At 37.5% G+C, this 23,681-nt stretch overlaps 1 protein-coding gene, 1 long non-coding RNA gene and 1 pseudogene across 2 annotated transcripts in view; 2 read left to right on the forward strand and 1 right to left on the reverse strand.

The window, feature by feature from the left end:
* LOC110045639 (uncharacterized) overlaps positions 1-21,042 on the reverse strand; it is a 38,928-nt gene extending 17,886 nt beyond the window's left edge. Inside the window, exons 1-14 of the mRNA XM_020751236.2 lie at positions 20,567-21,042; positions 17,765-17,898; positions 16,985-17,062; positions 16,625-16,712; positions 16,379-16,476; positions 15,829-15,931; positions 14,999-15,122; positions 14,628-14,686; positions 14,019-14,134; positions 13,727-13,800; positions 12,355-12,453; positions 11,363-11,477; positions 10,622-10,726; positions 5,330-5,381 (exon numbers count right to left, since the gene is read on the reverse strand). Coding sequence (XP_020606895.2) covers positions 5,330-5,381; positions 10,622-10,726; positions 11,363-11,477; positions 12,355-12,453; positions 13,727-13,800; positions 14,019-14,134; positions 14,628-14,686; positions 14,999-15,122; positions 15,829-15,931; positions 16,379-16,476; positions 16,625-16,712; positions 16,985-17,062; positions 17,765-17,898; positions 20,567-20,594 — 1,273 coding nt within the window. The 5' untranslated portion in view covers positions 20,595-21,042. The remainder of the gene's footprint in view (positions 1-5,329; positions 5,382-10,621; positions 10,727-11,362; positions 11,478-12,354; positions 12,454-13,726; positions 13,801-14,018; positions 14,135-14,627; positions 14,687-14,998; positions 15,123-15,828; positions 15,932-16,378; positions 16,477-16,624; positions 16,713-16,984; positions 17,063-17,764; positions 17,899-20,566) is intronic.
* Positions 9-14,741, forward strand: LOC149117915 (uncharacterized). The gene is made up of 2 exons (XR_016206626.1): positions 9-220; positions 14,487-14,741. It is a non-coding gene; the product is annotated as an uncharacterized LOC149117915 (long non-coding RNA).
* A 746-nt stretch (positions 21,043-21,788) lies between the features above and the next one.
* LOC149117916 (uncharacterized) overlaps positions 21,789-23,681 on the forward strand; it is a 2,188-nt pseudogene continuing 295 nt past the window's right edge.

A 23,681-nucleotide genomic window follows, 5' to 3' on the forward strand; every position in this document is an offset into this window, starting at 1 on the left:
TAATTCTTAACAACAATTAAATCGGGTACACTCCAAACAGTATTTCCCAATTGGATCAAAGTTTTCGTGCATCATAGGATAATATTGGATAAGAGGATTTATCAGCTTACCGAATGCATTCAAAGACACTACAGTTCCACATCCATGTGTTTTTCCCGTAGCTGCAGTATTCAGGCACAGAAGCTGCATTAACTAACGTTATATGTTGGAACAATACGAGGTAAGGACTTTTTTGTACATGAGTACTGGCGGGTGTTTAGAGTCAGTTGTCTTTTGTTATCGCTTGTTCAAGATGTGTAATGCAACTGTGTTTGTAAGCGGCCACGCAGGCATGTCAACCGAGAGTTCAAGTGAAAGAAGTAGAACACAGCACGCAAAGATGTATGTCGTGTTTTAAATCGTCTCCTATTCTTCTATAAATATCAACTTTCTTTCATCCATGAACTAATCATCCACAGATTTTCGCAAGTGAAGGTATTTTTCATTCTTGAAAGGTTTATTTGTGCACAGCTTGTATAGCGTGCAAGAAACATAACTTCTGAGACACCACGCATGCCTGTATAGCACCTGGAAGAGTTATCAGCAAACAGATCAGTAAAAACATGTCTTTTGAGGACTGCAATATGAAATTTTTGAGAATAGGGCGGATGGGCGTTGAATAGTTTGGCGTAGGAGCTTGCGTCCTTTGATCGAACAAGTGGATTTGGGCTTCTAAGCTATAATTAAAATGAACCGCAAATCGACAGACAGCCCGGTGCATCAAAAAAAGAGGAAATCCAAGTTTTCTTGTGATAAAGGAAACCCAGTACTCTGAGGTTTTTGCTGTTGAGGAAATCCTAAATGTTGGCTTGGCTACTAACAACAACGCCTTACGTTAAAAACTTATCTAAACAAAATTCGTTCCGGATAAATGTTCTTAAGCAGGAATAAGAACTTATACTACATTGAGTGGGTTTTACCGAGGAATAATAAGATGTACGGGGACTACGATAGTATTGTTGCTTCACTGAACGCTCTAGAAATAAAGAAATGATTTGAAAATGTGTGGGCGGTTATAGAGGCCATATTATGTGAGGAAATGAACATGATATTCACAAGATAATCTACATTTTTGGTTTTCCTTCAGAGATCAATAATGGCTGTTCATATTCTGTACAATGCAACAAGTCAACAGGCTACGTAAAAAAGACTTTCATTTATAGTATTTCTCATATTTGTGTCGATGGAGATCATGCCTTTAGCCGTCACGTACTCGACTCACTGACTCAAAACAGGTATTTGTAATTACAATGTGCGTGGATTTCTCAAAAGTGGCCGGCATCCAGTTTCTCCATACAATGTCAGAACATTTTCTAACGCAAAGGTCACAAATTCTCCCAACTGTAATACGGAGACTGATCAGTGAAAGAATTGGAATATCGACAGCGCCACCTTAAAAGGTTAAGTGAAATTCACGACAAGCTGTCTGTTAGGACTCTTCAGTGATTCACAATAAATTAGCTAGTCTTATGTTTAATATAATGTCATGTTATTGGTTATTATCATCGTCTTTGGAATGAATGTTTTGTGTCATTATCCTATAATCCACTTCCGCACCCTAAACCATGCAATAATTTCAGATATTTTATTGAATCAGTGCTCATTGCATCAATTTGGTGGATTTACTTTATGCCCCTACAGTACACTACAGTTCCTAATTTTTTTTGCTGTTTTCTCGTAACCAGAACTAGAATTAGAAGTAATTTACAGTCAAAATTTCCAGTGATAAGAAAGTTTAATTCTTGCCATAACATCAGATAACAGTCAGCACTGATCAACGAAACTAAACCAAAGGAATCTAAGTTATCCGTGATAGAAAAGACTAAAACAGCTGACAAATCTATCTTTAGCCTCCCGTCGAAAGGCATGGAATCCTTCAAACGAGCGCAAGACTTGTTTCACAACACGTTTGATCAGATAAAACTACAATTGAGACAGCGACGGCAATCCTGCCCCCAGAGAAGGATGAGGGCTTAAGAAGAAAAGACAGGAGAGATAGAGGATAGGTGATAACATGGTGTTTATAATCCTGTGCTATACAGTTTTGAAGCACCTGTTTCACTATGTTTAGTCCAAAGGTCTCTTGCAGCCGATGTGTTGGGTTATCAGGCAATTAAGGTAATTCCTCTGGAAGAAAAGTTGCAATAGATTTTTGTTCAAACTTTGTCCACTGAGTATTTGTCAACTTCAATTTTGAAATAAAAAAGGGGGGTGCCCATGCTCATTAAGGAGCAGTGAGGCATTGAATATGCCCCATTTTGGTATTATTTGATGCTTATTATAAGAACGCATTCCCAGTAATTGTAAAATCTTTGTGAGCCCAGACTCATACGAACACGCATTAAACTACAGTCAATACATTGTTTCGGACACAAATAGACATTTTAAGTTTGATTCAGACAGAAAGCTAAATCCTTCATTAAAACTTTAAACCAAATTTCTTGACGTGGTTACTGACTGCAAAATAGAAAAGACCACAGTGTATCCGCTATTTTTCTTATTTATTCAATTTTCAGCAATAGAAATTAGATCAGTCTTTTCTCACGCAAAGTTTATGATTAGTTGATCACAATGACTGGAAAAAAAAATGGGGTGCCCGTGCTCGTTGGTGAGCTAGATCCATTTTTCAACTGACAGAACTCAATATCAAGGCAAATCCGTCATGTTTTCGATATGCGCGTGCACGAGCGCTCGCTAATGACGCCACAAATTATGCGCAGTAAGGATGCGCAATGCAGTACTGGGGAATGACCTTGTCTCAGTTGTTTAGAAGTTTTTTCTTTAATACCTGTTGTGATATAATCCTGTGCAGATTATATATGTTGACTAGATGTAGGTGTAAAATTAATGGAGAAGCTTGAAAAAAAGTTCTTCTGGAAAGGAGATGCCTAACGTTTGGTACCAAATATATTATTACAAAATGCGCCCACTTCAATACTGATATCATTAATTACTGGAAACAGAGGAAGAGTCGGAGTAAAATTATTTTATCTTCTTCCTATTTGCCCTTAGACTCTTTTAGGAACTTTTTATCATTTTAAACTTTTTTGAGCTAAAAGTACCGGTTGCAAATTGCCCACCAGCAGATAGCACGTGTAGTATGTACCACTATTGTCCATTGGTTCACGGTCGGTTTTACATTCAAAATGCTCAAAACATATATCGTTGGTTACTGAGGCTAGTAGATGACCTTGGTATTGGCAGGTGCGGTGGCCTCATGGCTCCGGATGAGGCGGTACGAGATCGGGCCCTGTTCATCACGTCGAGCTAGTTATCCTGGTTTCTGTGACAAAAAGCAATTAGGACTTTTTCTACTACTCCTTGGATAGGATGCTAGTCCATTACAGGGTTACCACCAGCATAATTCACCTGGGACTAATCTATTCACTAGTGGGATTGCCAGCTCCGTGAGATGAACCAAATCCTGCGCTGTGATTGACTCCCCGGGCGAGTAAGATAGTCGCTTGGGATTACGCGCTACGTCCCGCAAGAAAAAATGCCCTGAAGCCATGTAATAAATCCTTTATTGACCAAGCTTGTTCGGTCAAGATGGCTGGATATTGACCTCGTTCTTTGTTTGCGTGTTTCCGTCTAGGTTCATAAATACGCAAAAAAGAACTTGACTAATATGCAGTTACCTTGACCTCACGCTTGGTCTTCAAGCCATATTTCTTGGGCAAAGGACTATATTCTCAGAATTCCTCTCTCCAGCCAGTTGAATTCATGCTGGGGGTAGCCTTGTGATGGACTAGCATGCCATCCAAGGGGTAGTAGAATACTCCTAGTTACTAAATGTCAAAGAAACCGGAATAAGCTTCTGGGGTATGACCTAACTGGTCCGACGTTGACTTTTCTATTGCAGCAAATTCTGGAAGACAGTAACATGAAACATAAATGGGGGGCAGGTTGTAGCAGGGATGTTATCGGTTTAACTCGCTAAATCTATAGATTCGCTGCTAATTGGGTATGACGCGCTGGCGAATAACTTCAAAGGCTTTGTTTCTATAGAAAAATATGTTCTAAAAGCAATTACGGGTAAAGTCCTTTTATAAAGTGTAATAAAAACGGCGGAAAAACGACGCACAAACTTTTCCTTTTGTATAGCCAGCACCCAGTCTGACCTGTGGTCACCAATCGAAACGGTATTTCTGTTGTGCAAAATCATGAAGGTTACCAAGAACATCCCTGGTCGAAAAAATGCCAGAATCAAAGATTGTCCGGAACAATAACAAGTAGTCTTTACATCCATAACAGCAAAATTTCCAGGTAAAATGTAAAGCACATTTTGGTCTCCAATTTTGATAATTCGATGCTCTGAAATTTTATGTAAGTAAGTTGGGTACAATAAGAGCGCAATGGACAGATAAGAACACAAAACTTCACGAAATAATAGGTAAATTATGGACCATAATAGCGCAAGCCGACAGACCTACCCATTGAAACAAAGCGATAAAGAAAGCACTATACTGTACGAGAAACAAATTTTGACGATAATTAAGAGCGAAACTTTACCCGGGAAATAAAACCGACAGTCAATCTACCGATGTATTGAAAAGTCATTTCTAAAGAGTACTATTAACATAATAAAGCCGGTTTTTAATTGGCACGAACTTAAGAAAACAAAAACCGCAAGCGATGTTTGTCAGTTACTATTGAGCACAACAAGGGTACCAGTTTGCACCGTTTGCCTCCAACAACGACAGGAGAATGCTACTTTTGTCTTCTCTGCTTTGACTTGCTAACAAATAAAGGTCAAGGGGAAAAAAGCGCGTAAGGCATTCAAGCATAAAGTGCATGCTGTTAAAAGCCTGGTTAGCCACAATATTACGCGACTACTAAAATAGAAGGGGTGTAAGTTGAGCTTCTCAAGGGATATGTTGTGTTTGTTTTAATTTTAAACTGCACTAAACACAAAGCCCGCGGCGATATGTTTGCATAAAACAACATTTAGCCCCATGTTCTTTGATGTTGTTCTAGCTTTCTCGTCGACTTGGATAGTACTTATAGATACATGGGATTTAATAACAAGCAAGAGCGAGTGACCCGTTTGGCTCTTTCATCTCCGTACACGCCAAAACCGCAACACACGAAAAATGTAATTAACAAATAATGCCGGGTAAAGCTCATTCAAAAGTTTAATCACGCCTTCAAGGGACTCAAAATACTCCACCGGTGTAATGCTCAAAAACCGCCGCTGTGAAAGAAGGTCCTGGAATTTTACGCAAACTTCTTGAAAATCTATTAATGCAAGCGACAATATATCCCAGTGCAACTGGAGTAATTTACTAACCTTTTCCTTCTAATGTTTCACTGAGTTGCTTGGCCATTTTCTGGTAGTCAATCTACAAAGGCAACCAAGAATGTTTTTACACAAACACATCATTATTAACGTGTAGCGGTCGCTTCAGTGCGGCAAGAAGCGAGCAGGGCGACGAAACAATACCATATGTTCTTACGGATAATGCAGGCCACTTGTTTAAAATGACTGGCTGTCAAGAATATTTGCAATTCGAGTCTTCAACCTTCTTGTTTGATAAACACAGAAGGTCAACTAATGACTCTGATCGAAAAAAGAATGTAGCCTCATGTAACCTTAAAGGAAACATTGCACTACAAAGTTAGCGTCTAACTCAAGTCATGAGAGGTTTGCAGAAATCTAGCAAAGATTGTTCTTGCCTGGGGGAAAACTCCAGGACTGATGTTCCGTTCTTCCGCTTATGGACATGAATCATGAAACGAACGATGATGTGGCCCGCATAAAACACATTCCGGCGGTGAATCGTGCAGAAAGGACGGAGCATCCATCACAGCACACAGGAGACGAAAGACAGACGGTGTTCGCGCGATAAGTAAATGAACAACGAATGAATAAATTTTAACTAGGTGACGATCAAACAATATAACTGCTAACAACTGGAGCACGTGCTTTTTGAGAATGACGGGCATATTTTCTCTTGTCTTGCAAACATTCTTTGTCTGTCAACAACAACAGCCAGTGACTGCTGCTGGGATTCCGAGATTTATGATTTATTTTTATTTCTTTCTTAAAAAAAAATGGCCTAAGGCAAGTATCAAGCACTCTTGATTCTCTTCGTTGTGTTATAATGATTCCGCTTTTAATATCGTAAACAATGCATTTTTAAGTGTTTAAATGACATTGAAAAAAGTAGCCGACCAAGAGTAGTTAGTGATGCGGTTTCCTGTGAAACAATTAGTCCCGAAAAGCTAACCTAGAAACATTGCGTAACCCAAATCTTGCAGAGTTCTCTTGAACATATCTTTACCAAAAATTCAAAAACCTACGTACACTCACATTCACTGTAAAGATCTTAAAACGTACATAAATTCAAACACTTCTCAGGGATTATTAAGTACAATTTCTTTCGTAATCTGTTAATTAATTTTTCAGAACTGAAGCCGGTTTCAACAAAGCTCGCGGTAGTAAATTCTTCTTGTTTCACAAATGCACGGATTCTTGGTATTTTTGCCCTCAAGATATAAAGTGGTTTGTTTTTGTTTTTTTTTTTCGTTATAAAATCACCGGCTAAAAACTATAGGGTGTTCAAAAGTTAATTTAATTCTTTTTGAAGAAAGACCAAGAAAATCCAGCAAAACAAAACTTTTTCAACTTGATACAATTTTGTTCCCGCTACAGCACGGATGGATTTCTCACAGTAAATTGTAGTTAATAAATACACAATATACCAGGACCCCATGCAATAAGCTCCTGAATATACTTAACATAAAATACGTATTGACATGAACTTTTGCACCCATAATGAACTAACTACCCCAACCGTTTTGGTTTATCTAAAATTCGGGGGATAAAATCGTTAGTTGTAAGTTGTAGTTTCTTTTCATGATAATAGTAAGCTTTAAATAAACGAGGTAATAATGGCAATTGTGGAATATGGCGCCATTATTCAGATTTCCCACGTTCCATGTCGCTCTCATAACAGAACGTTCTAGACAAAACTGTGCGAGATTGCAGGGTGGCATTAAAATGTGCCTGGTATCTGCAGAATGAAGTACATGTAATAACGTGCTTAGACAAACAAAAACAATGTTTCTACTCAACCAAAACTAGTAAAGGGTTATCGCAGACATTTCTATGACGAAAGCATGTGTTTAAGACGTTGAACATATTTACATAGCGAATCATAACATGTCAGAAGGCCTGTCAGAAGGCGGGGACCGCGATAGGATCTGTGACATTCCTTTGCTATCGGTCTCAAATCTAAACAAAATTAAAAGGGAACATCGATGCAAATTCAATGTGCTGATACATCAGGGAAATTTATCATGCAGTCTTTATCCTACCAAGGCTGATACAATTTGGCTTCGGGTACAGCTTTCTCTCCCATTTACACTATAAACAACAAGCAGTTTTGAAGAAAATCCTTTTCCTTGCGGCCAAATTTTAAAATGACTTGGATGTTGACAATCTAACTGAACAAATGACTTGTTCGGTAACAGACAAAACAAGAAAATTGTTATCTCACAACCTGCTAGCCTCAACACCGCAGGTTAGATTAAAGCTAAATGGCCAAACATATAAATCAAAAACACAACGACTACAAGAAAACTATCTCAGAAGTAAACTTCCCAGTAGTCAAGAAACTTTACGCCTATTTTGTTGCTCTCGACTCACTACGTCGCCGTGTACGTTATGTATCAATATTGAACTGTCCTTGGAAACTAAAGGTTACAGCTGTCTGATATATGCTCTAAATAACATCAGGTCTCTGTTCATTTCAAAGGTCCAAATATATGCGGACATCTGCGCTATAAGATGTTGAATTTAAGTAGTGCTCTCCTCTCTACGGTTATTCCTTTATTTGTTAGAAATATTGTTCGTAATCAGTGAATAACTACAATATTTAAATATGTATGAACAATGACTAACAAAAAAAGAAACTAGTTGAAAGTGACTGTATAAATTGAAACACCGATTTACACAAGCAATAAGCCAGAAGCTATAATTGATAACAATATAATTTACTTGACAAATTGCCTGTCAAATCAATTCCTCGATGTCTCCAAGATGTTAGATACAAAATGGGTCAGTTACCGAAGTTTCTCGAAGGTCATAAAGGGGGACTGAAACAAACAACTGGCATGGTGGTAGAGAGAAAAAAAAGCCTCGATCCTGGTGCACACTAGCGACATAACGACATAAGAAGGACTTAATGTTTGTAGTGTGAACGTCCTTGCACAATGACATAATAGCAATGTAACAGCAAGAAGATAACGATATACAAGGAAACAAAACACTGTTTTCCTTACGTCGTTATGTCTACGTCGTTATGATGTTATGTTACTGCAAACAACTGGAAAAAACATCGACATAACAAAGAACCAATGACAGCGGCCTCACAATTGTTGATCCCAGTCCGCCATCAGCAGTATTTTTAATATTGCGGCGACTGATAAAAAATTTGTGCGTAAAACTTTATTCTGTATTTTCTTACTAAAAATATTTGTTTCATTCTGTTACTGATAAAAAAAATTGGGCAAAGAAATTTCTTTTCTGCTTATTTTGTTGTATAAATAATTTCATACATATAAAAAATTCAGTGCGAAGAAGTCTTCGCTCTGTCCAGTTCTCTGTGATAAAAATGTAGTTTTAATACATATGAAAAATTTAGTGCGAAGAAGTCTTCGCCCTGTCCAGTTCTCTATCATAAAAAATATTTGTTATACATATAAAAAATGTAGTGCGAAGAAGTCTTCGCTCTGTCCAGTTCTCTGTAATAACATTTCATTTGTTATAAATATAAGAAATTTAGTGCGAAGAAGTCTTCGCCCTGTCCAGTTCTCTATCATAAAAAAATATTTTTTATACATATAAAAAATTTAGTGCGAAGAAGTCTTCGCTCTGTCCAGTTCTCTGTGATAAAAATATAGTTTTAATACATATAAAAAATTTAGTGCTAAGAAGTCTTCGCTCTGTCCAGTTCTCTGTGATAAAAATATAGTTTTAATACATATAAAAAATTTAGTGCTAAGAAGTCTTCGCTCTGTCCAGTTCTCTGTGATAAAAATATAGTTTTAATACATATAAAAAATTCAGTGCGAAGAAGTCTTCGCCCTGTCCAGTTCTCTATCATAAAAAAATATTTTTTATACATATAAAAAATTTAGTGCGAAGAAGTCTTCGCTCTGTCCAGTTCTCTGTGATAAAAATATAGTTTTAATACATATAAAAAATTTAGTGCGAAGAAGTCTTCGCTCTGTCCAGTTCTCTGTGATAAAAATATAGTTTTAATACATATAAAAAAATTCAGTGAGAAAAAGTCTTCGCTCTGTCCAGTTCTCTGTGATAAAAATATAGTTTTAATACATATAAAAAAATTAGTGCGAAGAAGTCTTCGCTCTGTCCAGTTCTCTGTGATAAAAATATAGTTTTAATACATATAAAAAATTTAGTGAGAAGAAGTCTTCGCTCTGTCCAGTTCTCTGTGATAAAAATATAGTTTTAATACATATAAAAAATTTAGTGCGAAGAAGTCCTCGCCCTGTTTCGCTGTTTGTATTTGGGTTGTACTCCCCCTTAGATATTTTTCAGAAACACCCTTATATTGTGTACACAACTGTCAAAATGTATCAAACTATATTTATTTCGCGCACAACTGGACAGGGCGAGGACTTTTTCGCACTAAATTTTTTATATGTATTAAAACTGTATTTTTATCACAGAGAACTGGAGAGAGCGAAGACTTCTTAGCACTAAATTTTTCGTATGTATTAAAACTGTATTTTTATCACAGAGAGCTGGACAGTGCGAAGACTTCTTAGCACTAAATTTTTTATATGTATTAAAACTATATTTTTATAACAGAGAACTGGATAGAGCGAAGACTCCTCAGCACTAAATTTTTTATATGTATTAAAACTATATTTTTATCACAGAGAACTGGACAGGGCGAAGACTTCTTCGCACTAAATTTTTTATATGTATAAAAACTGAAATGTTATTACAGAGAACGGGCATGGGCGACTTCCTCGCACTAAATCTTTTATATGTATGAAACTATAATGTTATTACATTTTGCATTACAGAATAAAGTTCCTCGCACAATTTTTTTATGTAGTACTATCTCACTTTGCTGCAAAATTTGCGTACGTGTAAATACCGTCTGAGGTTATGATACTGGCCGTGTGCTCTCCGACTTGAAGCTTTTTGTTGAAAGGTCAAACGCATCCACTCTTTTCTTCTCAATTGTATTTTTTCCACGGAAACAGAATTATTGTTTATCCCCCAAGTCTTCTTTTCACCTAACCTTATGTCTTTATGTCGAAGTTCACATTAACAACAAAAGCGGATATGCCGTTTCGTCGTTTGTGTCGTTACTGTGTCGCTGGCGTGAGTTAGGCCTTACAAGGGAATACGACAAGTTACCACATATTCACATGTCACGTGCTAATTAAGTTACTCGAAGAACAAAGTGCAAAAAATGAAATGTTAAAAATTTCCCTTCAGGATTTTAATCCTATTCAAGAGACGTTAAAAATTCCCTCTTTTTATTAGCTAACTTTACAACGTAAGAATTTTTATCCTTAAAACGTAAATTGGGCTTACCTCGACGTTAATTTGTGCAACGTTATGAACTTTCATTGCTCGAAGGCCAAACTTCAGACTGCATAGCGTCTCGTTAACATCACGAAATGAAGGAGAAACACAAACCTATAAAGCAGAAAAGAATATTCAATGTTTTACAACTACGTGTTTAACCAAGGAGAAATTAAACCAAAACACTGCATGTTTTGATTTGGACTCATTTCAAATAACTGTAATCCATGGCCACCTCCATGCCGGAGAACAGCACGATCTTGGCAGCGCTCGATTTGTGCTTCACATCCGTGCACATACTCACGTGTACCTCACGTGCACCACATTTATTCGACCCATTTGGACTGTTCGTTGGTTTCCCTTTAGATGCGTTGAGAGGGAGGGTGGCATAAGGCCCAGGTCAAACGTGGAACTTCACATGAGACGAACGAAATTGCAATTTTGAGTCGATCCAATCGGGTAAACTGAGCTCGACCGTTTCGTCAAACGTCGAACTCAATTAAAATTTATATCGACCAACTTGGTCGATGTAAATTCAGTCAGACAAACTTAGTCGAGTTAGACGTCGAACTTTTCATGAACTAGATTGGCTCAGTTAAGTTCGTCTCATGTGAAGTTCGACGTTTGACCTGAGCCTAACTGTAGGTTCTAATATATTAAGCCAATAAACAGCGAGCAAGAAATCGATTTACTCATTCTTCTAAGAATTAGAAAAGTACTTGTAAAACTGTTGGCTTGTACTTGACTCACGATTAAGCTAGTTTTGGAGTTCCCATCCAAGCCGTCCTGAAGAAGCCTAGTTAATGTTGAGTTCCTGTATGGAATATGGCGCTTCGTTCTCTCAGCTAATGCTTGTATAACATTCCTGAAAAGATTGATATTTCATCTTGAAACACTATATAGGGAAAACAAACTATGTTGAACTTCGCGACGTTACATCCTGTTATCATTCCAGTTAACGAAGAACGGAAACAATCAGTGGCTGCTATACTCATAACAATCCTTTTGGACTTACGCTAAGTCCTACTTCATTGGTCAGATCTGAAGTTTTAGATTGGTTGAACAAACAATATATTTTGCAGTTGTGTTAATAAGACAGCTCCTGGTAAAATTTGTTACAAATAAAACAGCAAATTCCAGAGAGTGGCCCTATCTGGAGTCACATTAGATTTCAATATTTTTTCTGTATCACTGGATAATCAAGATATTTCCTCTGCCTCGTCTCTCCTGCCGACAACTTAAATAGTCATAAACACTGACAAATATCAATAAAAATTCATCACCAAATATTACTGCATGTTTAAATGATGTTCCAAACTGTGGAAACGAGATGATAAAGAGCTACTCTTTCTAACCAGTTTAGAAATCAAGATTAAGAGGAGGTTCTTTAGTAAATAATTTTCAAAGGTTAGGTGTATCAACATACTAGGACAGTATCACACTTCCAGGTCTCGAGTTCAGTCGTTAACGAACCCGTAAATCAATATAAGATCAACATGTACATTAGTGAACAAACACGGCCGAATCTCACGAGGAAGGGAACCGATGAATGGTGGTCTTAGGCTAAATGCGCCGAGTTGTGGCAACCCCATGGTTCCTAAAGAGTCCGTTGTCAGGCCAAGAGATTATGATCCTATTCCCTTGATCAGGCCCATAACGGGATCTGGGATTTGGCTCAATTGCAACCGGATCGTATTTAAAAGATTAATGTCGGCTGAAAAGACTGCATTTTCTACACATACCCCAATTCCAGAAGAGAGGAATTAATGCTTTGCGCCTCTTGTAGTCGTTCACCCTCGGCCTTGGTTTTCTTCACCCTTTCACTGCCTGCCAGATCACAGCTGGAGGCGAAAAACAAAATTATCACTAATCAACCCGTGAGGCTTGAGGAACTCTGTCACTATTTAACAACCGATCTGACTGGCCCTGAAAAGGTGTTATAAATCTTTCCCGCTGACGAACGTTTTCGCCGTGAAAACGGGCGGAGTTACGAAATAAATGACTGAAAAAGAGTCGGCGTTTTTGTTATCAGGCGACCAGGCCCACAGCGTTGAGATGCATATTGCATTCTGTGCGATTCAAGAGCAAAGCCCCCCACCTCTTGATGTAAGGAAACAGAATATCATCTTAAATATTGACAATTCATACTTGTTGATGTACCGCTGTATTTTGACTAAAAATCCGACAATATTTTTGTCATCTTTTGGACGAGACCTAGATACCTGGATAGATCTTATGGGTAAATCTCACAAATGAGGATAGATTAGATGCTGCATGTGCACTATACACTGAACTCATTGTACATCATTTCGACGAAATTTTACGTTTCGCGTCAAAAAAATGCCCTGATATTTATCTGTGTTTCAAAAAACCCCTTTTTGAGTTGGGAAATCATAATATTTAAGGATACATAATCCTGCAAACTGATAACCGCTTCATGTTTATGGCGAACTTTAACAGTCTAGTGCACACTAAGCGAGTTTTGTTTTCCTTGTGCCCAGAACTCTCAATATCGTCAAGTGTGTAGTTTCCTTGGATGGCGACTACAAACGCAAATAGGTCGCATGCGATGTGCGACAGAGATAGTGCAGTCTATGTAGTATAGTTATTATTGCCACCACGAATTTACATAATAGATTTTAAATATGCGTCAGAAACCGATCCGCTATCAGTTTGATTTACGAATTATTTCCGTGGCAGTGTAAACTGGTTATCTGTTACACAAAGAGAGTCGCGGGGATGTCGAACAGTATGACTACTTGGGGTAACGACTCAGCCAGATCTCCAGCGACAACGACGATGACAGTAAGTGGTCAGCAGCTCGCTTGTATCGCAGATTTTTATCTGCCAGTCAGGCGGTCTACTGATAGAGGACCGACAAGCCTGGCTAATCAGCTCCGTTCATTGAATCGCGTAACAGCGTGTTTCTGATTGCTCACCCAAAATGAACTCACAGGCACATCAATTACTTATGCTATTTCTCTCTGGAGGCAGGATGTGAAAACAAAGAATCTTGACAGAATTATCAGAAAACACAAAAACTTAAAAGAACAGTTAGAACATCAGATTTCAGTGTGAACGGCATGGTCGATAATACAAGAAGAGTAGACTTACACATAAAGTTTTCCTCTGACTGCGGCTAAACCACGAGTTTGAGATGAAATCCTTGACAGCATTTCCTCGTCTTCCTAAGAAAGAAAAGACAGCAAGGCAAGGAGCTGAAACGCCATATCCAACACGATGAGTGAGGCCGAACGCCCTATGTTCTACGGATGAGTGAAAATGAATGAAGGAAGTCATATCAGAAATCAAGTAACCGGGGCACTTAAATGAAATGAAACAAAAGTTGGGTTGATCCTCTTTTAAATGAACCGTGTAAAGTAACAAAACAGTAAGTAATACTTACATCGTACTGGTAGTAGGAACCGACGGCCTCCACTGATCCACTTTCACTTGAATACTCAGTGTCTGAAGTTCCAGACATGTAATAAGACTCATAACTACCGAAAGAATCTGTTATGCCTGCAATAGAATACAGAATAAAAAGAGAAGGTAAGTCTGCATACGGGACAAGTGGCTCTAGGCCCGCGGTTATCTCTGGTTTCAGTGGGCACAGAGTGACTAGGAGTATTTCTACTCCCCCCTGAATGGGATACTAGTCCATCGCAGGGTTACCCCAGCATCAAATTCGCCGGTACCCATTTATACACCTGTGTGGAGAGAGGCACTGGAAGAGTGAAGCGTCTTGCCCAAGAACACAACACAATACAGAACACAACACCTGGCCAGGGAAAAAAAGGGAAAAGAATTAGTTAATGACCGATGCATGTATTAATAAATGATTAATGCTATCCTTCTGTAATCTTGTTTTCAGGTCTCACCTTTTCGTGCTTAAAGAGGGAGGTATGAGGAAAGACCCAAGGAATGCGAAATTGGGGCATAGTAGCAAAGATGACAACTTATCAAGGAAGGAACCAACAAGTCACTTAATAAACGAACAAACTACTAGGCAAACCTCCGTAGCGACGTGGAACACTCAGCCTCTCAATCTTGAGCAGACAAACGGCATGTGATCTGAAAATGAAAGATTTAAGTGCAAATAGGTCATTAAAAAAAAAAAAAATAACAAGTACTGGTTACGTACGGACCGCGTTTTTGGCCCCTGATCACTGAAAGCCGCTTATTAATACTTAGACTCCGGATCCGTCAAAAAAGTCACTTCTGCGGGTCAGTTTTTAATGAATTCGACCAGAAATTTGATCAGCAGACGTGTTTTCTATGAACATGAAGGCGAGACTGAGGTAAAGGTTGTTTTGCTACGTACAAACTAAAACGAAGTAAGGAAATTTAGATAAAGTAACGTTTCATAAAATACTTGTCACTTGCCTGCTCGACTGTCTGTTCATTTTAGTTTCTGCAATGGCCAGCTTCTTTTTTCCAGACTTCAGTAACCTGCCAATCTCCTCTGGACATTTTACAAAGTATTCTGACAAGTTCTCAACATATACTCCTAGGACAGGTAAAGAAGGAAACGATATGATGGACAGTGCTATATAACGTTCCCGGGAAATCCGAGAACAATGTGCACGTACAATACCTACATTATTGTGTGTTGGTTTTCCCAAAGGTAACGAATCATGGACTTTGGAATGTGAATTATTTTTAGTTTGCACCAAGTGAACGTCATAGAGTGCTAATTGAGCTGAAAAGACTGGGAAGAGTCTACGTTCAATTTAGTCCAAGTTCAGGCTGACAATTCGCCCAGACAATTCAAGCTTCGTATATGAAGAAGACTGCATTTATCTCAGATCAAAAGTCCATTTCCGAGTTGCTTCTTACCTCTGTTTGAAAACGAGTCCTGGTGCATAACCTTTCACATTAAAATGAGTTTAATTTACAAAACAGTGACCGTGCAAGAAACACTTATTCCAATATGACAGGTTATCCACCAAGACTCGTTTTGAAACAGAGGTAAGAGCAACTCGGAAATGGCTCATCTAAGAGTGACAACACGTCGAGACAGATGATGTTTCATACATGACGAATGCCTCTTGAGAGGAGTCTGGGTTCATTTCATTTCAAGCTCAGACTGACGATACGCTGAAACAAATCATGCCTCATATACCACAAGGATCACTGGGAGTGGTGTACATTCGTTTCAGGTTAAAGGACAGTGCGAGAATAGAAGTGCAAGGAAAGTATTTCAGTAACTTTACCTTTCTTAGGATGCTCTCTTAAATAGACTTCAGGCCCTGATTTTTCGGCACCTAGCAAATCATAAACCCTTTCCTGGTAGATCTGTAGATAAGAACATGTAACCTGCAAGGAAAATAAGATAACACAGTAGACGATTCACGTTGAAGTAGCATTCAATTAGTAGGGAAAGGCAAACCTTTGTTAACTGTTCCAGTCTGGCTCAGGCGATTTTTTTTCGCCCGCCTCTTTTTGATCGTCCGTATTGACTGAGAACCTGGAACAGACTAACGATTGTTCAACAACCCCGGTCCCTGTCATAACCTTACTTGATTTATGTTCCTTTTTACTTGAAAAGTTGAGGGAACAATTACTTCTAAATGATGACGTCATAACGGCGACTTATGAGATTGGATTTTGATTTTATATTGAGAATCGGAAGCTCTACGTGTGATTTGTAATTCAACAGTACGTGCTTTATATAAGTTAAACGAGATAACATTTGCTTACTGCCAACCTTACACTTCTGTCAATGTGGTCTGAAGGAGAACAACACTAAATGTATTGGCTTACCGCGTAAGAATGGGCTGCGTCTTTACCGATGAGGGCAAAGATATGAGACACAACACTGGTCGTTAGTCCATCTGGAGCCATCAAAGTGTGCGTTTTACCTGTGAACGTTTCCATGCAAAGGAATATTACAAAGATAAGGTCTCTTTATGTGCAAAAAAAAATATTGAGGAATTTTCAGAAAAGAAATTTAAACACCCTAATCATGCGATGATGCACAGTGAAAAATTAAGACTGACAATAACATACCTGCCCCGGTCTGCCCGTAAGCCATTAAGATGCTATTAAGGCCTGTCATCGAGGCCTCAACGAGGGGCTTACCAACCACCTGGTACACCTAATAAAACAAGACAACACATCCTCCAGTAAAACAAGACTTATCACAAAGAACACATCTCCCAGTGAAACAAGACATATCACAAAGTACTTTTGGCCCTGACAAGCCAAATGCTGCTCATAAGTAGAATGCATAATGTTAAACAGGTCACAAGTTAGAACGAAGTACCGAACAATGTCTATTAAAACAACTTTTTTTAAAAAACTGAAATCCCCTAAGTAAAAAAGTTCAAAACTAACACAGTCAGGAAATCACAGAAGTTGATCACGTACCTCCTCATTAGCGGCATCGGGGGACAGTATTTGATCAAACTGAAAGATTTTCTCTCTTTTGCCATCTACAACGCGAACCTAGCAAAACAAAACTCATCTCACTGAAACGGCAAACCAATTAACCCTCGTAAAGCATGTTATGGGCCAGAATCGAACCTCGTTATCTCATTGATAGTTAGCCGATTGATTCTACAATATTTTCTTAATTCTGTGCGCGCATGAGATCATTCATAACTAATAATATACATGAAAAAATTACTCGATTCTGATTGGCTGAGAGCAGTGCAGTTGAAGTGTAACACCAGTGCAAAAAGTGTAACATCAGTGCAAAAAGTGTAACACCAGTGCAAAGTACACATCTGACATTTGAAAAACTCACTCGTGCACATTAATTCCAAATTGAACGAGAAAAACCGTATGATTACCTATACGAATAATTCCGAATGGAAAATACTATTGCAGGTGTCCGTGCAAATTTCCAAACACAAGAATGAAAAAAAAAAAAAAAAAAAAAAAAAAAAAAAAAAAAAAAACCCTGCAGAATAGCCAATTTAAAACTGTCTCAGCTATTGTGTAGCTTGCGCAGATCAAATCAAATCAACCAATGAGACTAAGGCCCGGAAAACCAACTGATCCTTGACTGTCCTCTTTATTTTGATCCTAAACAAATAATGGGCTGAGATTAAAGCGTACCAGTAGCTATATAGCTTCTAGAAGAAGTTTCGTTTCTCTAAATAAACTATATTAGCTTATATTTAATTCCCCATGTAAAATTCGTACCTGGGTTAAATCGTCATCCTCCGCAATGACAGCACCTTTTCCGTCTATACTTCTGACGTCACTTTGAACCAAGGGACGAATTCTGACGTACACTTGGACTCTGCCTGTTGTAGGGTCTTCAAACACATCCGACCCTTCAATCCAATTAGTTTTAAATTAGTTGATCAGCATTATAATGATGCATTTTTGTTTGCATGTTGAAAACTCAGTGGAACCACGAGTCACAGACGACTGGCTTCAATGCAACGTTTTTACATAGCAAAAAAAAAAAAAAGAAATTTGCAAGTTTTTTTTTAAAGAATATTTAAGAAATAGATTTTAATATAAGATTTGCTAAACTAACCACATTGACTATTATTACCATTATCATTATTATTATTATTATTATTATTACAATTATTATTATTTTAAGTCCTTAAAGTCTTGCCGCTTTTAACTTATGGTGCCTATTATTATTATTATTATTATTATCATCGTTATTATTACAACTGATGAGTCCCTTGGCGGGGACGAAACGAGCTGGGTAAGACTAGCCACGAACAATGTATTATCACAGGTAACTGTCAACTTAGTTCCTTTCTTTTTTTTGGGCGAAACTCTAATTGTTAATACTGGTTTTTTTATTTTGGATTTATGCTTTTTTTTAACATTTCTACAACATTCATTCTTTCCTCTGTTAAAAAGAGGGACATGTAGGGTAGGAATTGCCTAGAGTATACACATTACTATTATTTCACATTAATTTACCATTACTTGTGTACATAGCCACTTAATGCTTGTAAATGGTTACAGAGTACAACTATGTAGGTAGGCTATTGAAATTTTTACAGACATTATTTTTAGGGAAAAAAACTTAAGGAACAACAGAATTTCTGAATTTTTACCAGATACTTGTAAGATTCATGTATGAAAACGTACTCAGTAAAGTTTTTTATTAATTATTTTTTAAAATTATTTTCTAAAAAAGTAACTGTCAACTTTATTATTATTAATGTTATTATTATTTTTTTAATTAACGTCCATTACTTACTTATTACTAAATTAAGGATGGGTATCCTACAATATAAGCTACCCTGCAGTTTTTTTTTTCAACATATATCGTACCTATATTCAAAAATAATAATTTTCAAATTTTAGGAAATATTTTTTACGCAGGTATTTCCTTTTCGCGTTACTGCTACAAGATTAGTGTTCAAGTTTAAATACTTTAAGCTACTATCTACGATTAACAGACGCTGGTTGAACATTTTACAAAGTATTAACTTCTGGATGCCATGAAATCTAGGCCACCCACAAAACTGAAGGGCCTTTTCCGCCTACAGCTATTTTTAAGAGCGTAAGGAATGATTCGCAGGATTAATTAAAACATTTTAAATTTTTTCTTTATCTTTATCGGAAACTGGTTAAAAATGTACGCTTTTCTCGTGAAACGACAAACAGTTAATAAAAGATGTGCATATCCCTGTAATTTTTAATCCAGTTAAAATCGTACATGAATCATGTTTTTAGCAACAAAACAAGACACCCGGCCAAAGGCCATGTCGATATTTTTAGAGTGTAAATGACAAGATATGTTAACATTCTGTGTCTATTCAATTTCCGTGTCAGTTTTCAGTTTCCTGTTCTCGAGATCTCGTGAGGAACCGTGCTGATAAAACATTTCAAAGTCAAGCTCCTGAAAATGTTAAGAATGTTGGCGCTGACAGGCTACGTTTAGACGAAGAAAGATTACAACTCGAAAATTGGAAGTTAATTACTCAGGTTTGGTGTCTCTCATACATACAACATACGACGAAACAGAATAAGAGTTGGAAAACGTCTGATTTATGAACATATTTGTTGAAGCAGAAGGCAAATTGTTATCGATTTTCATCAACCCGGCAGACACAGAAACTATAAATTTGTCAGTACAGCGTGAATCAATTTGTAATTTGCAGTTGTTTCGGATGGATATAACATGGTTACTGCTTTAAAAGATGCCTTAAAATTGGAATTGTCATTCACGGAGATAAGACATCAGACACAACAACTGAGTGAGGGACAGTTCCTATCTGACGCAGCCCTTTGTTATTTCCGAAGGCTACCATCTGCATTTCATGGTTACTAAAAAGATTTCTGTTGCAAGAAAATCAGTAAACACCGTTCTTGTTCAGTCTCAAATGCCGATATTTGTTAACCCTTTGATTATCCTTGTAACTTTAATAACAATTTATCAGTTATGAAAGATTTTAGAGAAAATTCTGAAAAACAGAAACTTGAAAAATCCAATCCGAACTTTGCTTGGTAGCGTATCTTTTTTAACTAGTTTATTCCTTTTTTTTTCGATAAAGTCTAAATTAATTCCATTCTAATTGCGAAGCAAAACTGGGAAGTATATATTATGTAATCTGGGCCATTTGACAATATATTTCCTAAAAAAGACTGCAGATAAGAAGCGCACAGTACGTGTATCCGCCAACTGCCGTATTTGTGGAATAAACATCATTCACTTTAGTAGATAATGTACTTCACACTGCGAAAGGAATGCTTCGGCTCCTTGGATCAGAAAACTCAAGCTCGTTGCTGTGTTTCAAGTGCCCGCTCATAGACGACATCTGCCTTAAATGTCTTCAATTGGAAGCAGTTTCAAACTGTAAGAAGCGAAGTGTTATAGCCCCCAGAATCCTATTAAACTTTAATTTGATTTAATATCTAATAAACCATACTACTACTATCGGGTGTAGACTGTGTAATTATCACGAGTAAATAACATTCGTTTCTGCGAATAGTCTCAAAATAAACAACATAAAGTAAACAGCCTACCTTGAGTCCCGTTTCTCTGTCGTCTCATCGGTGAATATTCTCACGGCCCTGAACTTCAACTGCGCAGCCGATGATGAATCATCTAGTGTCCCAATTTCTCCAAGTTCCTCGAAAGATTTGTATTCCTGTCGTGCGACAAAACACCAGGGGACAAGTGAACAGTCTCGTCTTTGGATGTTGAATTAGAAATGATATTTGCTACGGTGGAAACAAAATACTGTATTGAATCTCATTGGTTGAATGGAAAACACGAGGCTGTATCAATGGCTTGTCAGGTTTTCATGACAGTGAACTAGCGTAAAAGCGCCACTGATGAGTAATGAAAAACAAAAAATTAATGGTAGATATGTGAATTAATTTCAGTAGTAGACGTATTAGGTAATGCTTCCTTTAGTTGACCGTGAAACTGGTCCAAACCGACACTCACAGTAATGGAATACCAAAAGAACCTGAAATATTTAGAATTTAGCTCACTTATAGTCTCTCCATATTAAAACAGAAATAATTCAAGCGAGAATCTATTTAATGAATTTGGATGAACTTGACATTTTTCAAACGACTGTTTATTCTTCCGTCAGTATGTCAACCTATTAAAATAGGTTGACGACTGACACAAGTTGACCCTGGGTTATGATAACTCAGCAGTTCCACATTCTAAAATATTTGTCCTTAGTATCCTCATCAGTGTATTGCATATTTTCTTCGAAGTACGAACTTCTAAACCTGTTGGGGCCATCTAAATGAACCAACTTTGCATCAGTTTTGCTAATTGTGAACTGTTTTGGTTGTAGTGAAAGCTTCTTTTATAACCTGTGCGGATCAAATAAAACACTCGATTAAATAGCGGTCATATTTAAAACGCCTGACATTTAAATTAAGTTTCCATAGCATCGTTACCGCCTAAGCGGAATATTCTATTCCGACCCCTCAATTGGGCTTGGATAAATTTCATAGGAAAATAAGCGAATATTATAAAAGTAGTGATACACTTTGAAAAATTACTCAATTCTGATTGGCCAAACAGGAGTGCAGCAAACACTTTTTCAAAGACTACAAATTACACATTGCAAACTTTCATAGCATTTGAAAAATTTACTCGTGCATAATTATTCCAAATCATGTGATTGCCTTTACTAATTTCCCACTGGCAAAATTTCAGCCAATATTGTAAAATGTACAGAACATTGAATATATTAAACACCTTGAATGATGACGTGGAGTCATCGAAACATCGTTCGGTTTTACTTTCTCTAATTTTCATTTTTCATTTTTTTTTTTAAAAAGTTCAAAGGTTGTTGTTTTTAGTGGTCAATGCGCTTAGGGTCCGTGCATGGTTCGGCCAATTCAACGTCAATTTTTCAATTTTCTTGAAAAATGGAATAAGCAAATATTACTCAACTAAACTGTTTGTATTCATTTTCAGCTGGCCAAGAAAAACGTTAAATTAGAAATGGGTCAGTAAAAACGCACCATTTTTCCATTTTTCTAATTTTAAAAAATTAGAAAAATCCCGTTTATGGCTAAAAACGGTATTTTTGTCAATTTTCCATTTTTCCGTTTTCCTAATCAACTGAAAAAATGCAAAAATGGAATATATTTGTGGGCATTTTCTGTTTTTCGATTTTTCCGCTCTTAATCAAAAACCAAAAAGCAGAAAATTGACATCTAGTCCATTAAACTTTCTAGTTTTCTATGTTTGGCAAAAAATGGAAAAATCACAGTTGTGTCTATTTTTCGTTACGTCTTCCATATTTGGCAAATTGGAGAAATGTCATCGATGTTGTTAAATATACTGTTTTGATTTTAAATGTACACGCGAACGATTTACTGAAATATCTAGCTTTTTAGTGGCCGCATACGGGCAAGCAGCGTCGAGGGACTGGGAATGCGTCAGTTCTTGGCGGGACGTTCGAAAGATGGATGGGATTGAGAAAGTAGTGACTGCTAATTACATAAAGGAGCTTGTCGAAAAGCAAGCGAAAACACACAAAGAAGTAAGTGAGATATTAAGGCAAAGATATCCAGGGGTTGAAGGCCTATCCGAGAGAAGCGTTCGGCGATTTTGTGCTACGAATAACATACAGCGTCATGATTCAGGTTTGACATCTGTAGATCTCGACAACGTGGTAGCTTCTGCAATTGCTAAGGTGAGAGCATGTATTTACTGTCACCTTTCGAAATATTATAGAAATAATCGGCAACTGCTTAAGTGATACTTGGGGAGAAATCAAGCTAATACTGCCACCAAAAACGAGTTGTTTGTTTGTTGACGAGAACTTAGTCTAATGTGAGTCGTCACGCAACACTGATCGGGAGAGGAGCATTGCTTGACGACTTCAATGAGACTAACGAGAACTACGCTTCTAGACGTTATGCTATTAAATTATGCAGTTTAACTCTCATAAAACTTGGTTCTACCTGGAATTTGGGAGAGGTGTCCATGGGCTTGTCCAGTCTTTGGATGAACAACCGTAACTTACCTTCTTTCTATTTTGTCTTGCACTATTTATAAAATAATTAGTTCCCTTTGTAACGTCACTGCTACCCGACGGTACCCATTTCGATAACCCACTCCCACTCTGTGTCTATTCCCAATCTTCTGTCCATTTGTCAGACCCACTGTTTGTTTTTTTTTCAAAATACAGAAGGTTGGTACAACGTACGGAAGAAAAATGATGACTGGCTATATCAGACATGCAACAGGCCTGCGCCTTGGAGTAAACAGCGTAGGACAAGCACTCAAACTTAATTAAACGCGTCAATCCCCAACAACACCGTACCGTGAACGGCAGACATCGATTACTCGCCACCTCAGTCCTGTACCATACTTCGCTGAATACTTTGGGCACAAACTTCATCTTGACCAGAACGAGAAACTTGTGCATTATGGCATCACCGAGGTCATAGCCGTGGATGGCTACAGTTCGTTCATAACTGGCAAGTCGGTTATGGCTTTAAAAAATAATATCATCATTTGCAGGGATGTATTTAGGTTAGCCTATGGTCCCGTTATAATTAACCCTTATCTGCATTAGAGAAAGGTATATAAAATTATATTAAGTTGTTTCAAAGCAAACACAATCTTTTTAGGCTCACTTTCTTTTTTGCTGTCACC

Source organism: Orbicella faveolata, unplaced genomic scaffold (genome assembly GCF_042242905.1).
Source record: "Orbicella faveolata isolate gen_17 unplaced genomic scaffold, um_ofav_v1 contig_1, whole genome shotgun sequence".
NCBI classification, from domain to species: domain Eukaryota; kingdom Metazoa; phylum Cnidaria; class Anthozoa; order Scleractinia; family Merulinidae; genus Orbicella; species Orbicella faveolata.